We start from the raw sequence: 16,830 nt of genomic DNA, 5'->3' as shown, positions 1-16,830 counted from the left end.
TTCGATACAACAGGGAACGAATTAACCGTGTTATACGAGGGACACCTGTACTAGGTTTTTATAAAACTTGTTTTTAAAATATGAGAATATAATTTCATTGAATGTTTTAAAAACATAATTTCCTTTCAGTTCAAGGAGATACAATGCACAATATTTTTCAAGAAACATTACCAAAAATTGCGATTTTCAGCTTATTGGTGCATTGCATGTAGAATCCTATTCCGTATTGGCCGTGTGAACGTTATTCTACAACAAAAATCCTTTAAGTAGCCTGTTTTGGATCAATATTTCAGTTATAATAAGACGTTACCAATATCATTCAACCTACATTGTTATTGGATAATTGTATTATGTCTAATTGTAGAATTATTTTGCTGCTATGAAATAGAAGTGGGAAGTTTTAAAAAAATAATGAATGCCATTTATCTCTTTCAAACTTTTCTTTCACAATTGTTAAAATTATTTTTCTTACATCAATTTTTTCAAATGGTTGCAAGTTCACCAGAGGGGGCAGAACCAATTTGAAAAAAGCTAATAAACATTTAGCGTAATTTTTAATACTATTAGTTCTTTCTTCTGTATAAAAATATGCAATACTTTAGAAAATTTTGTTTAAATGTTTGTTTTGTACTATTAAATGCAATAAAAAGTATCAAAATATCAAAGAAACATTTTGAAAAATTGTGAAACAAAATTAATCACAATCACTTTAATGGTACCTATTTCCACTAATGCCTTGCTTTTGTACAATTTTATCAAACAAATAATTTTTTCCAAAAATACTTCTTCTTCAACGTGGGTCTTCTTTATTTAAGTGAATTGTTTAAATTTCCAATATAAGTCTATATTCTTTCTCTCCGGCAAGACATTTTCTGTGTTATCTCCTTCTCTTTCTTAGTCTTTTTTTGCGTAATTCTTGCACATTACTTTAAGTGATATCATTTGGATGATGTCCACATATGTTGGAACGTATTTTGGCAGCATATGTTGTATTTAGGGAAGTTCTTATTTATTTTCCAGTAGAACGGCCTTAGAGCTTATATTTTAGCCGATTTTACTTTATTCCAAATATGCTAAAAGAATAACAACTTTTTGCTGAAATGCTGTTTATTTCCCCTCAATAGGACTTCTTTAATCTTTTTATGTCTCTGAATTTGATAGAAAACTAGCACTTTAGAAAGTAATTTAATAATGGCAAAAGTAGGGAATAAAAGAAGAATAACTTATTTTTGAAGCAAATTATATTTTTAAAAGTATTTCTAAGCCTTATAGTTCTCTTTTTTTCTTCCAGCCTGGCTCCATAATAATCATACGTATTTTTATCGAAAATAGTTTTGTATTTTTATTTCGATTATTTTTTATGACATTTGCAATATTAAATCGAAAATAAATTATTTTATAAGATTTTAATGGGTGCGATTGTAACACATGTACAAATGTAGCGAATTTTCTATGAAATCAATTACTTGCAGTAATGTTTAAAAATAATTTTAGAAAAAAGAAATCAATTTTGGGAACAATTCAAATTTTAATGACATGTACAGTACTAAATAAAAAAAATATATACAGTAGAAAAGTAAAGGTAAATGTGTGCTAGTTTAACACATGTTGTTATGTAGTCGAGAATACACATAAAACTTATATTTGTTCCTATATTCAAATTTATTTTTATTATTATTAATTGGAAAAATATTCACTTCAAAGTGGATTTTTAGTTGCAAATATACAGATTTTTTGTCACGTTTCTCTCTCTCTATACTGAAACCAAACTTAAGAAAAAAAAATGTGCGTCACGGGACGCTCGGCAGAAGTGATAACTTTCGTAGGATTAAATTATTATCATTATTTAATCCTATGAAATTAACAATTGGCTTATGGTAGCTATAATAAGCAACGAAATTTTTCCATTGTATGTTATCTAAAATTTGCAAAGACTGCGTCAAGTACAGTTCCGTGACTTGTAGTGGCTTCTTCTGGCTTATTCATAATTTGTAATTGTAATTTGGATTGTAGAAACGATACTAAATTTCTAGCTCGATCAGAAGCGAAATTAACATTAAAATCTCCGTTATGATTTTTTTGACCTTGTTTTTTCTGGCATGCCGGAAAGGAATAAGAAAATCTAGTGACCCTCATATTTTGCGGCATGCCGGGAAATGCGGGGCAATACGGTAGTTTGTTCTAATTATGTACACTTTTTCACAGTTCAAAACCCTAAATGAAGCGAGATATTTTTAGTATAACTAATCGCAAAACTGTTTTTGTTTTTAAAATAAAACTTAAAGATTTAATACCGTTTTAAAATGTTAATTGTAAATAAATGTTATCACCATAAACAAATCATAAGTTTAAGCATAAATCTGAAGCGATAAAACTGGCGTATTATTACGACCAGGCTAGGATCTATATCCCCCCCCCCTCTGCAAAAAATCACCAGGGACTCTAACCGCACACTTTATTGGATCCCCCCCCCCCCAAATAACTAACTTTTTAACGAGTGATTATTTTAAAGTTTAAGTCAGTTTAGATTTTATTCTCTGAAGCACAAATTAAATGTTTATTTTTTTTTTGTTTTTTGTTTTCTAGGCCGCCCATAACCCCCGCGTTGCAGATTCTGCGGGAATGAAGTTCGTTTAAAATAAGTACACCTTATCACAGTTCAAAAACCTAAATGAAAATAGATATTTTTAGTATAACTAATCGCAAAAATGTTTTTGTTTTGAAAATAAATTTAAAGATTAAATGATGTTTTAAACTGTTTACAATGTTATTGGTATTATATTTAATTATTAAACTCACCTTTCGTTAGGAGATTGCGTTGTGTTGCGATGATCATCCATTTTCTGTTAGTTCCACTACTTTTTCTACTATGACTTAAGACTTAAAGCTGACCCAAAAAATAAAGAAACAAAATTTCCTCGAGCATGCGCAATTCTGTCGTACGCGCGAACGAAAGGAATGCCATACGAGAGTTGCACCGTTACGCGCGTTATGTCACAAATCGGTGTACCCTCCTATAAGAAGCTATCACTTCAAAAAAAAAAAAAAAAAAAAGACATAGAAAATATATTAATAAAGAGTTCTCCGAAAGAAACGTGATGCTGTGAAACATTTTAGCACCTAAATGTATATTTAGATAACATAACTAAAAAATCAGAAAGTAAGATATGCACATACAGGGTGTTTCAGTTTAACCTGCAAGACCTCTTTTGCCACAACCGTTAGATCAAAATGCATACTTCCTGTTGCAAAAATGTTCAAAAACAGATGCAGAGATAAGATTTTGAAAGTTTGAAGCAACAATAAAAATTAGTCAAAAATTTTAAAATTTAACTTTTTATGGTCCCTAGGTCCCCTAACTTATTTTCAGGGTAATAATCTCCATTGAAAAGTAATTCCATTACAAAACGTTTGACTTTAATACAAAGAATATTCACCGAGATATGAAAGCAGCATTTTGTGACTTACACCATTTTACACTCGCCGTAAATAACACCTTTTGAGGGGAAATATAGCGGTTGACAAGGGTTTAAAATTATATGTGTGCATAGAGTGCGGTTTTTCATATTCTTAGAGGTTTTGTATTGTGTTTTTTAATGACATGGTATAACATTTGCATTTCTTCTTGAATAGCAATGAAAAAAAAAAAAAAAAAAAAAAATATATATATATATATATATATATATATATATATATATATATATATATATATATATATATATATATATATATATATATATATATATATATATATATATATATTTAGGGTGATGCTTATCATTACCATAAAAATTTTTTGTCAGATTTCTTTTGGCTCACCCCCTTATTTTAGTCTTTGTACCTAAGGAAGAATGTGTAATTTTTTTCAGAATTTTTGATCAATATTTAGGGGTTGCTACCATTGGTTAAACTTATGGGGTTTTCAAAAAAAAAACCTCAAAACTGGATTTCAACTTCCTTTATTATTTTAAAACATAATAATCTTGACATGTTAACTTTTCATCAAAATTTGGTTTAAAATACATGTGAAAATAGTATTACATAGATAATAGATAAGTATGACAACAATAATATACATTAACATAACATATACAATATACCATTAACAATAACATTTGTTCTCATTCAACCTTTGACGAAATTCAGTAAGACTTAGATAATTCTTACATGCTAAATTATTTGATTGTTTAATGTTTATGATACTTTCAAAAACACAGCTTTGAAACTACATTTTAATCAATGTTTGTTTGTTTCTGTCTGGAAATTGCTTCCTGAAATTTTTCACTACAAGTAACAGGAACTGTTTCTGTTCTTCCTGAGCAGTAATAAGTTTGTTGAACTCTTCGATGAGAGCTAATCCCCGCTCAGCAATGTCGTTCACAACTCTTAAAGACTTAACAGTAGCCTAATTCTTCTTGAAGACTTCATCTTGTTTCCATGTTTGAACTGGATTTCTTAAAAAATTTGTATCAAGTTCAAGAGTTCTGAAAAAGTCCATGGTGTTGGACGTGACAAAGTTGTCCAAACGTTTTGTAGATATGACTTCTAGGTCAACGGTAGTTCTTTTTTTCAAATGTTTCTGTCCATCATTTTGTAAAGCACTCACCATTTGAGTTTTGGTTTCATCTGAGACACGTTCATCAAAAAAAGCTAGGCCAACCAGTGTTTCAGACAGATACCAGAGATGATTCTTTATTTTCTTCAACGCCTTGTCAGCAAAGATTTCGTTCACTGTTTTGTAGTTTACCAAATCTTTCAAAAGATTGAGATCATTTAGAGGAGCGTAGTTGGCTACAGCTGATTGAAACCAATTCTTTATATATATCACAACTGTGAAAATACATATATCCCTGATTCCATGCTCTTCTCGCTTAGTAATGTTGAACTGGCCTCTGAAGAGATAAATTTTCAACGAATAAATAGCCTTTGCCATCCATCTAGCTCTATGCATTCCTCCAGGCGCTTTAAAGGATACTCCCTTCTCTGGAACATCTCCTAGAAAAATTATACTGAGCTCAAGAAGCTCTCTGTAGTCATCTCGGGGTTGGTATTGTTTCAGCTGATCCTTTGAAAACTCAACGATTTCTGGTGCAAGATTTTTCACAATACCATAGCCTAATGGATCTGTTTTTACACTCTGAAAGTCTTGGAGTTTCATTTCTGACCAGACATTTTTGAATCTTTTGAACAATAAGATTTCAGGGCCTGTTGAAGGTCCTAGTCCAGAAACTACTATAGTTTCCAGCATGATCTCTAGAACGTGATGGCGACATGCTAACCAGAGCATTTTTTTGTCAAATTTTTGTTCAATTAGAACGCACGCACCATTACGAGAACCTGTGTTGACAGCTGTCGTATCAAAACACAAAGATTTAACTTTATCCGATAGTCCCCAGGACAAAACAGTGTCGTAAACCGCTGTAGCTGTCAATTCTCCTGACCCAGATTCTAGTTTCGGTACATTAAGGAGTTGGTCTACATTTTCTCCAGACACAAGGATTGGAAGACGATCAACAACTTTATGACCACTTATATCTTCTAGCATTTTTCCGTCCCAGTGTACAGTTAAAGGAACGTCAGGAGAAAACTCTTTTTTCAAATTTTCTGCCAAAGACTGTCGTGTTTTGATTCGTTGTCGCCTTATCGATGAATAGTTAACACTGTAATCGGCAGGATCACATCCTAACTCTTTAATGGTAGATGTGAGAACCAAAGCTGCATTTCTATCACTCAGCTTGGTAACATCCAAGCTTACTGCAACTTTTTCACCGACTATTTGTTTTCTCCCCCTCTTTTTAGGTAGAGAATTTGATGAATGCCCCCGCCCCGGCATACATGTCACAGTTTTTTCGGGTAGTTCTGTTTCACTGTTAGTATCACTGTCGGTAAGATTGTCCTCAGCTGGATTTTTATCTATCATAGTTTTAATATGTTGTAACTCCTTTTCCCGTCGAATTTCCAAGCGAGCTTTTTTCAGCTCAATTTCAGTCTCTTTTTTGGCAAGTTTTTTGTCAACACTACCCATTTTTCCTGGACGGCCTGCTTGACGTTGAGCTATTAAAAACTGTCGATCTTCATCTATTCGAATCATGTCAAGAGCATTTGCATGTGCTATGTCAAATAATGCATCGATTTTATCTTGCCATTGGGTTTCACGTTGTTTCAAACTCTCTGACCTCTATGCTTTATTTTAATTATTCTTTTTCAAATTTTGCCATTCGTTGAATATTTTTTCCAGCTTCTGTACGACATAAATCTTTTGCCTAGTAGGTATTCTAGCTTTATCCCAGATTAGCAGAATATCATTCACTGTAGAATAAGTAGATTCCTTAATTGTCTGGTTTTGTTCTTGTTTGTAATGAAAAAGGACGGAAAGGGCCTCCCTGATGGTTGGTAGTTTTGTTTCATTAAATTGAGAGGCAACTGGACCTATTAACCATATTTCAGTTTTCTTTCTTGTCAAAACAGCCTGAGTACCACATTTAGCCATCCTGAAAAATAGTCAAAGAGAGTTAATCTAACCTAACTTTAAAAAAAAATAACACAAACCAAAAATGAACATAGTTTTATAACGAATAAAAATGAGCTGGTAATACAGACTGATAAAAGAGAGTTAATTTTAAATATTGAAACAGGATACTCAATACACAACTGATATGAGTGAGACTGGAGTGCAGACTGAATGGCGTGGGAAGAGGGAGGGGCTAGCGAGCGCGTTGCAACAAGCAAAGCAAGCTCAGACAGACAGGCTACACAGTCCACACACTGCTGGACAGACAGTCAAGTAGAGGTTATATGTCGATTGTATACACAGCCAAATAGCTTAAAAGACATAAAAAGCAAATCTTCATCCAAAATAGTAGCATTTGCAATGCGTTAATAATTTCAGGGGTTTTTTTTAAATTGTTTATTTATTCGATTTTTTAAACGTGGTAGCGCCCCCTAAATATTTTTTTATAAATTTGAAAAAAATTCTGCTGATTTATTTTGGGTCAAAGAACAATTTTAAGGGGTGAGCGATGATAATTTACAATGTTCATTTTTAAGCATCACCCTAATATATATATATATATATATCGACAACCTGTCATTCTTCTGAAAGGGCGATAAGTTCCAATTTCATCTTCTTACTTTGAACTCAATTATCTCATAGAGTTTTGGTCCCCCAGTTGTCAAGTTTTTTGTGTTTGTAATAGTTATCAATGGATATTATTTCCTAAAATATAAGTCAGGGAACCTAGAGCCCGTGTAAAAAGTTAAATTTCGTATTTTTTCACTCGTTTTCATTTTCACTTCAAACTTTCAATACCTGAACTCTGCATTTAATTTTGAACATTTTTTCAATGGAAAGTATGCATCTAGGACTAACGGTTGCGAAAATAGAGGTTGTGCAGGTTAATTTGGAACACACTGTATATAAATCTAACGCCAAAAAGTGCAATTTACTGCCAAAACAAACAGTTGTAACGTATTTTATACAAAACAAATTTATCATTATTTTGGACCGCTTTGTGCTTAAATTATTGACTGTATTGAAGGTGTTTTTAATATCATTTTATAACGTTTGTAAAATTTGAAAAATGCAACGAATTATTAAAGTGTCAAATTACTTATATTTGCAAAACCAGTATGTTGGGAAATACATTCAGTAGTGATATCTATATGAGTTATTTTGTTTCAAAACAAACTGAATGCATGATTCATACTTCTTTTGTTATATTATCACGCCACAAAGCAATTAGAAACAAATCCCATTAAATCAGGTCGAAAAACATTGCTAGAAGCGTGTTTTTTTTTTCCTCCAAAACCAACTTAATCCATGTTTATACTACTGTAAAGACGATATAATACCATACGGTTATTGCAATAATATTCTTAATCAGCGCATTTTTCATTATATTAGGCTTTTGATTGGCAAACTAAAGCACTGCTTAAACTTGAGATACAAAGTAAATATGAAAGTACAAAATGCAAAAGTTAAAAATTGGGAAAGGAATACGCATATTTTCTTCAAAACCAATTCAAGCAAATTTATTTGTTTTTGTAAAAAATTGGACAATATTGCTAATTTAAAAGCGAAAATGAAGTAATATATTGGACGAAAAAAATGCAAAAATGAAGTAACAAAATGTGAAACTTTTCGCTCTGTGGTAAAATTTTTAAAAACGGATTGAACTGGTTTTGATGCTGAAAAAAAATGTAATAATATTTTCTTGAAATATTTATTTCTCTCATATATTTATTGCAAACACATTGCTCTGAAATCGATTTCACACTTTATTGCGAATCTAATTAAACAGAAAAATATTCTCAAAATCTTGTTTGTTTAAGTGTATTTCTTTTATCATGTATCCTTTTATTCTGAACGAAGATCCAGATCCGTTTATTCTGGTTTTTTCTGAGAAGAATAATTTCAACGATTAAAAGATGAGGATTATTCTTCTCAGAACTCTTACGTATCTTCACACGTTTGGTGTTCTAATGACATAAGAAAGAAAAGTATGAGCTCATGGGCCAATTAGATGGCGCTAAAGCTTTCGGGTCTTGACAGTTAATGACTTTTCTGTGTTAAACTGATATGGTAGAATCCATGTCAATTCAACAAGGGCTGTAACATGATGGTCTCGGAATTTTTTTGAATTTAATATATGTTAAAATTCATAAAAAATTAAGAGATACGATTTTTTTTTTTTTTTTTTTTTTTTTTTTTTTGCCCCAAAATGTTCCTGGGCCGAGATACAGGCCGCTACAGATGTCGGTCCTGTCATAATTTGTCAATTAGGATTTTCGTCAAAATCTTTAAAGTACATTAACTCAGGAACGGTAGAATATATTTTCTTGCGGTTTGTTTTATTTAAAAGGATATTTTCTCTTGTTTAAAAACATATGCAACATTTTGAATTATGTGATTTAGTTTTTTCCCACAGTCTTTTGAAAAAAAAATAGTTTAAAATAATGTTTTTGATTTTTCTCAAATATGTCAATTTCAAAAATTTTCATTTTTTTTGTACAGCTTATTAGTACTACTGAGCACTACGTTCCCTTAAAAGGAAAGCTTCCACTTTTTCGTTTAACAGATTTTAGAGTCATTTGAAAAAATGAGGGTTTTTAAGGAACTCTTTACGTAATTGCAGATCTGAAAATTCAGAAAAAAAATTCTCAACAAGGGACCAGAAAACACTTTTAATTATGTTATATAGCGAAATTTTCATTTTGAGTCTCTGCTTAATGCAGGAGTTTTATTTTTTATGAAAACTAGAACGCGGTCTCCAGCCGATTCGCTGCATTTCCCCACGCAACCTTTCAGCGTAGCGCCGAAAGAATCGTTAAGCTGAATGTTCTCACTAAATTTCATATAAAGAATAAAATGGCGACTAAAAATTAAAGTTTCGCTACATAACTTAATTAAAGGTGTTTTCTGGCCACCTGTTGCGATTTTTTTTTAAATTTTCTGGTCTGCAATTACGTAAATAGTTCCTTAAAAACCCTCATTTTTCCAAATGCCTTTAAAATCTGTGAAAAGAAAAAAAGGAAGCTCTCCTTTTCAGGGAAGTAGTGCTTAGTGGTACTAATAAACTAAAAAAATGAAACTTTTTAAAATCGACATATTTGAAAAAAATCAAAACCATTATTTTAAACGTCAGTTTTTGAAAAGACTGTGAAAAAAAAAAAAAAAAACTAAAGCACATATTTCAAAATGTGACATATTTTTTTAACTAGAAAAAAATATCCTTTTCATTAAAACAAACTGCAACAAAATATGTTTTACCGTTCCTGAGATAATGTACTTCAAAGATTTTGACGAAATCTTCAAGTGAGAAATCATGACAGGACCGCCATCTTTGGCGGCCGGTATCTCGACCTAGGAATTTGTTTAGGTTAAAAAAAAAAAAAACTATTTCTTAACTTTTTACGAATTTTAACATATGTTAAATTCAAAACAAATCCGAGACTATCATGTTACAGCCCTTGTTGAATTGACATGGATTCTACCTGATGCACTTATAATCTGCTCTGTGCATCCATCAATCAATGACAAGTTTTAATGTTGGTTTATTTTTGATTGGATGTCGCCCATTTTGACCGCGAGAGGCGCTGAACAAAACCCCGTTCATCCACCAATCAATGGCAAAGTAATGGAAAACAGGGGTTCCCTGTAGCGCTCTCTTTGTTGCCATGAGTTTCAGCGGTTACCATGACCTATAAGTGCAATCGAAGTTTATTGGGGCGATAATTAGATATAAAGTGTTACTTACTCGGTATAAGAAGTTATTTTTAACAGTAATGGCAACACGTTTGCTGTTGCTAACGGCACTAGTATTAAGTTTTCCTGTTATTATTGCAACGTATTATTAATAAGTAAGCGTCTGTCTTTTTAGTTTTCTAAACAAGTCGTATGAAAAAACTATAAAAACAGTTGTATTTTAGGTGTTTAAAGTTCTTTGAATTAAGCGATTTGTGAAATATTTTACCTGAACTTACCTACTGAAATCTAAAGAAATACTTTAAAGTCAAGATAAAATGTGTATAAAAATACACACTCGCATACGCAATTGCTAAAATGCTCAAGAAAAAAAATCCAGACCAAAGTAAGAATTCTCATTTTAAAGTTAAAATTTATAGCTGTTTCCGGCGAAAGTTGGAGTAGCGCCAGATGTCAATAAAACGGCCCGATTCATCCCCGAAAACATTCTACCATTGGCCAAAAAAAGAGGAACTGCCTGACAGAGCAAAGCTCCAGAAGGAAACTGAGCCACCGTGTTCGTTTAGCCAGATACGACTGGGGAATATATATGAAATATAGAAGAGATTTTTGCAGGAGAAACTGGAAAGAAATTGAACTAGCAATAAATGTAACGTCATATATGCTCATAAAGAGACATATATAAACGAAAATTCAATCCTCGTCCTAGGAATTTTTTTTTTCGTACGACTTTTTTACACGTCTAGTCGTATGAAGAGCATGGAAGATTTTAAAGTAATATGTTTTCTATCTTAACTATATATATATATATATATATATATATATATATATATATATATATATATATATATATATATATATATATATATATATATATATATATATATATATATATATATATATATATATATATATATATATATATATATATATATATATATATATATATATGGTTATTTTCGCTATTTGTGTATTCTAAGATGTATACACTAGTTTTTCTTCTTTCAGTTGGAGTTGAGTTATGTATAATATTATGATTAAATAAATACTGATGTACGTATTTCGTGGAATTTGGAAAGAAAACATGAACATTTAACCATAAACACTTGTTAGGTTTTTAAAGGTTCAAAGTTAGTATTCTGTAAACAAAACAAGAAAAAGAAAGAAACAACTGATTAATATATTTTTTAAAAATCTGAAACATATAATATGTAGAGCAAATAAAATATTTTTGCTTTAAACTAAACATAATATCTCCTTAATACATGCCATAGTGGCATGCAATCCAAAAATATGCAATAAAAAAGTCCTTATTGATGCTAATACTCTCAGATTTGACGAAAAATACGAAGAGTCAGACTATATGGGGAATGATATGAATTGCTAAATTTAGCATTTCTAGAAAGTAATTATATTGAAGGGAGCATTTTTTCGGGCGTTTTAAATGTTCTAAATTAAACAATCTACGAGCTATGTTTGATATGTCTGATGGATAACTTTCACTGATAATTTTATTCTCATCGTGCTGTTGCAGTTATGTTATTTGGGCAAGGCTACTTCGTTTTTATACGTAAACTAAATAACTGAAAATTAATAGCACAAACTAAATCAAGATCGTCATCCATGACTGCATTTTAAACTGCGATTAAAACAAGTTATGTTTAATTCTACTTATTTCCTCGAAGTTTGAAAATTTTATAAGTCAAATAGTTGTGTTATTATTTTTTTTTTATATTGAATTTTAAAAAATGTAACCAGTCATAATAAAAATATGCAGAACTTGATTTCGTTACTAAACTAAGAACTTATACAATTATTTTATTCAGGAAGTTAAAATTATACCATCTTTCCATATTTAAATAAAAAAATATGAACATACTATTATGGATTTTTTTCCGAATGTCCAACGGAACTAATCGGTGAGCATATGTCAAAAAAAAAAAAAAAAAAAACTAAAATATATAGATGATGTGATATTCTTGAGTTACATTTGAAAACTAGAGAATGAGTAATTACTCAATAATCTATATTGTAAACTTTTTTTTTCACCTTGAAATACAAGTTTAAAATAAAGCTACTTACATTTAACTGGGACGAAAATGTTTTGAAAGGTTGTACGCCCCTGTTTTCCTTGCTTTCGTGTTACTATCCTTTTTCAAAGTTTGGGTAGGAGGCGTTTGGACTAATGTGATTAAGTTTACGGCATTTATCCAGCTGTGAATCGAATTTTCTCTTCAAGATGCATATATTTCTTCAATTACACTTTATTGCAGCAACAATTTTTCTTTATAAACAAAACCAAGTACCAAAATTTTTAATCTGAAACTACACTGGTTATCATAAATTAAGGAAAAATAATAAAAAATACGATTAATCAAAAAGTTACATGTAGAATTTTATGAAACTTACCCACAATATGCAACACATAGTAAGATATGAAAAAACATAAAAAGAAATTATCAGACAATTATGGCAGTATAGAAATTAACACATCCATACAATGAACAAATCGGGAGTTTCAGTTTCCTATAGCAAAAGTGCCTGAAATATGAATGTTCCCCTCTAGAAGCAATAGAGCACATACAACGATGTGTGATGCTATCAATTATGCGATTTATCAGTTACACAGGAAGCGGGAGCCATTGCTCTTGCAAGGCATTATGAATTTCGGCAAGGGTCCGAGGGAGATGGTTAAGAGCAGCTAAACGTCTCCCTAAAACATCCCAAACGTGCTCGATAAGATTCAAGCCCCGATATCGAGCTGGCCACTCCATGCGGAGAATTATAACCTGTTGAAGATAATCTACGATGCGAACTCTGTGTGGACTTGCGATATCGTCCTGCAACAGGAAAGCATCACCTATTGCCCCGGCATATGGACGCACATTATCATCAAGGATGTCATCTCTACAAACCTGAGCATTCACGGTTCCCCTTGGAAGGACATGGAGGTCTGTGCGTCCACCCAAAGAGATGACACCCCAAACACAGACACTGCCTCTTTCGTATCAAGCTCTTTTGTAAATGTTTGACGCAAGGTAACAAGGTTCCACGTTATCTCCATATAAAATAACGCCTAAAACTAAATCTAGACTCATCCGTAAAGAGAAAAGCCGTCCATTGATCAGCGTCCATTGTTAACGGTCCCTTCTATGGCGAGGTGTGAGTGGCGCACAAATGGCTGGTGGCCTCGGATACCGACCACCTTTGTGAAGCCTTCTACGTACAGTTGACGTTGACAACAATCTTTCGATTGTTGCAGCAAGGGAGGATCTGAGATGAGTCAGAGTAGGGGCTCTATTAGAGCCTGCACATAACCTCAAAAACCGGCGCTCGTCGTAGCCGCTTGGCTAAACCTCCTGGATGTCGAATCTGTCGTTGGAAATTGGCTCCAAAGTCTATGAACCAGAAAGAGACTCATATTTTGCCATCTGGTTAATTCTGTTTGATTTTTCTCTGCCTCTAGTCTCCCAATGGCTCTCTATCGTAGTTCTACAGACAAATGATGCCTGAAAGTCATTGTTACAAAATGACTATCTCGGATTTCTTATGGCAGTATCACAGCGAAGTTTATAGACTTGATCTCAAACATGGACTTTTTATGCTCCTCACAGATGACGCACTCCGATTTCAGCGCACTCATTTGCATATTGCACTTTTATTGAGCAATTCTTACTCGGCAACATATTCAAATTTTACAGGGTTTGACTTGTTTTTGTAAGAGTTATCGCTATTTTTTGTGATTTTTCCTTAATTTATGATAATAACTGCATATTCCTTGTTTATTGAACTACAACGGTACGAACTATTGATCCATCAGTTATCTCCAAACAATTTGTTTCAAGTTAAAAGAAAAAAAAACTTGATATGTGCTGACAACTTTTCCAGCAAGTGTCGAGTTTGCTATCATTTCACGGAGTTTTTTTTTTTTTTTTAACTGATTTTTTTTTTCTTTTTCTGTCGCAAAGGTGAAGTTTCAACTGATATGGGCTTGCTTGCCCCTTCCACCGATGACGAAGACTACGATGAGGAAGGAAGTTCTTCAAGTTTTATGTCACCGGCCGTAGGAGTACTTGTAGGTGTTGTTGTTGCACTTGTTATTATGGCCATTGTCATTGTGATTGTTATGCGAGTTCAAAGCCCATCCCCGTGCAAAAGTGAAGGTAAATTATTTTCTAAGTTGTACATTTAGTTTCCCCTTTATTTACTTGTATAATAACCACTGCAGTACAAATGTTGTTCATTCATAGTTAACACAGTTGAAAACAAAAAACCGACGCATTAAGTAAATTAAAAATTACATATTTATTTTTTCTGAATTCACACGAAACCTCTCCTATACTGTGTAGATCCACAGAGCAGGACGTTTTTTTCTCCAATGAATAAATAAGGATATTTTCATGTTCTTGACTTTAAAGGTGGAATTATGTTGAAGAAATGTGGAGCTCATTAACTCTTTCTTACGCAATGAAGAAAACATTATGAAGAAACTTCATAGTTCTTCTTTTGCTACAAAGGAGTATACCGCAGCTGAGGGGGCAGCAAATTCACTGTTGGAGGGGTGGAATACTTTCCACAACTTTTGTTTTTAGCGTCGTTGCTATTATTATTGCTGTAATTTTCTTCGTAAAAATATGTTACTTCCAACTAACTCTCACAGAAGCTAAATTGCTGCAGAGCTTGTGTCCGAGTTAGCATTCGATTTGTATGGATCTATAGAGATGGAATTCTAAAAAATGGCATAGTGAAGATACATAAAACTTCTCCCATATCAGTTGGTGTTCATATACTGTAAACTATGCGAGATTGTAAGAAATTTATTTAAATTGGCTTGTAAGAAGTACATTAATCCAGTTTATCCTGTTCCTGTGGTCCCAGGTTCCCGTTTTCCCCAGTTTCCCCAGTTCTTGTGATCGAAATAAAGGTTTTTTAATTTTCACAAATTATTTTTAAGTCGAAAGCTTTCCTACTCTTCTAATCATCAGAACAAATGTTTCCTAAATTTGTTTTGCCTAATTTCTTACCTTATTATCTTCGAAAATGTTTTAATCGTACGAAAACATTTTGTCATCACGGACAAGAGTTTACAATCATTCATTCTATGTATTGTGCAGGTTTACTCCTTCCTTCTGGTATTTGATTATTTTTCAAGTAGAATGCGAAATAATTTTTAGTAAAATATTCTAATGCACTTAAAGGACTACAAGTCAATGGGAATCTTATGAATAAATGCATGTGTAGAACTATACATATTAAAAAAATTGCGAGAAATTGGTGACATATAAGACTTCTACACATAGTTCGTGAACTTTTTAGAGACAATTTTTTTCCCATCAAAATGGCAAACAAATCTCTAAATGACGCCCGTCTGAATGTCATTTTTTTTGTTTTTTCAAACTCATAACAGTAACGCAATTTCACTGAGTTATTTCGTGAATGTTTCTTAAATCATAGAGTGTACAATGTACATGCTGGGATCTCTAACATTAGTTTTAGCTAGTTTTTCAGCTTATTTTCAAAGATAATGAATTGTAAGCTGTGCTTCAATTTTCCTACAGTTCTTTTTAACATATTCGTTACTAAATATGTGTCTAACTTTGTGAGTATGATGTTTTACCGGATTTGTCCAGCTACTGACTATATTTTTAGCTATTGCTAAGATATTTTAAAGACTCTTATTTCAGAGAAAGTCTAAACGTAGGGAAAACTTATAGCCGATAAGTATATGTCAAGAACATCATTATGTAAGAACATCAGAAGCTGGCCGAATTCCTATACTAAACTTTTCCAAATTTTTATTGTTTTTTTTCTTGATGTTTCTTAGTGTTATTGTTTAAACATATTTTAAAGCTCTTTTAAAATATGAATTAAACATTTAAACGTTAGCTACCTTCTGATTGATACTATAAATAGGTTTAAAAAATAATTATTTAGAACAGTAGGCTCTCTGTTTAACGATACTCTATTTAACGACTTTCTCTATTTAAAGACTTTCACGATCTTAGATGGTTCACTATAGTGTTAAAAACATTCTATTTAAGGACGCTTTCTACTTAAGGACGATTTTTTGTGGTCCCTTGAAAGTCGTTAAACAGAGAGCCAACTGTATTTAGTAACTCCGTCCATTGCTGCTATCACAGTTTGGATGTAGTATGGATGCTTAAGCACCAAAACGAAACAGCAGCCTCAGGATGTGATAACCGGACTGTATGGTATATTGCATGTAGTTCTGGTGAGTCTTAACTATGGCTTAGAGGCGGTCACCTTTTGCTAAAGTTACCCAAGCTTTGCCTTCAGCTCACGAGTTGTTCCGCTCCATGCTGCAGACACTCGTTGGTGAGATAAATTCACTTTATCTATCAGTTTGTTGTCCCACTCAGCTTCAATGAGATGACATTTGCCTTCAGCTCGGTTATTCCTTATTCCTGAATGAGGAGTTCTAAAAAGAACAAAACTGCAGTCTCAGGATGTGATAACTGGACTGTATGGTATATAGCATGTAGTTCTGGGGGCTTTAATCTTGGCTTAGAGGCGGTCACCTACTGCAAAAGTTACCCAAGCTTTGCCTTCAGTTCACGAGTTGATCCGTACCATGTTGCGGACACTCGATAGTGAGATAAATTCAC

General features: G+C 32.4%; 1 protein-coding gene across 1 annotated transcript in view; it reads left to right on the top strand.

Moving 5' to 3' along the window:
- LOC129224742 (protein turtle homolog B-like) overlaps positions 1–16,830 on the top strand; it is a 236,816-nt gene that overhangs the window by 208,367 nt on the left and 11,619 nt on the right. Inside the window, exon 8 of the mRNA XM_054859291.1 lies at positions 14,173–14,367. Within this exon, the coding sequence (XP_054715266.1) occupies positions 14,173–14,367 (195 nt within the window). The remainder of the gene's footprint in view (positions 1–14,172; positions 14,368–16,830) is intronic.

The sequence above is a fragment of the Uloborus diversus genome, chromosome 6 (genome assembly GCF_026930045.1).
Source record: "Uloborus diversus isolate 005 chromosome 6, Udiv.v.3.1, whole genome shotgun sequence".
NCBI lineage: Eukaryota > Metazoa > Arthropoda > Arachnida > Araneae > Uloboridae > Uloborus > Uloborus diversus.
This window is presented reverse-complemented; position numbering and strand designations above follow the sequence as displayed.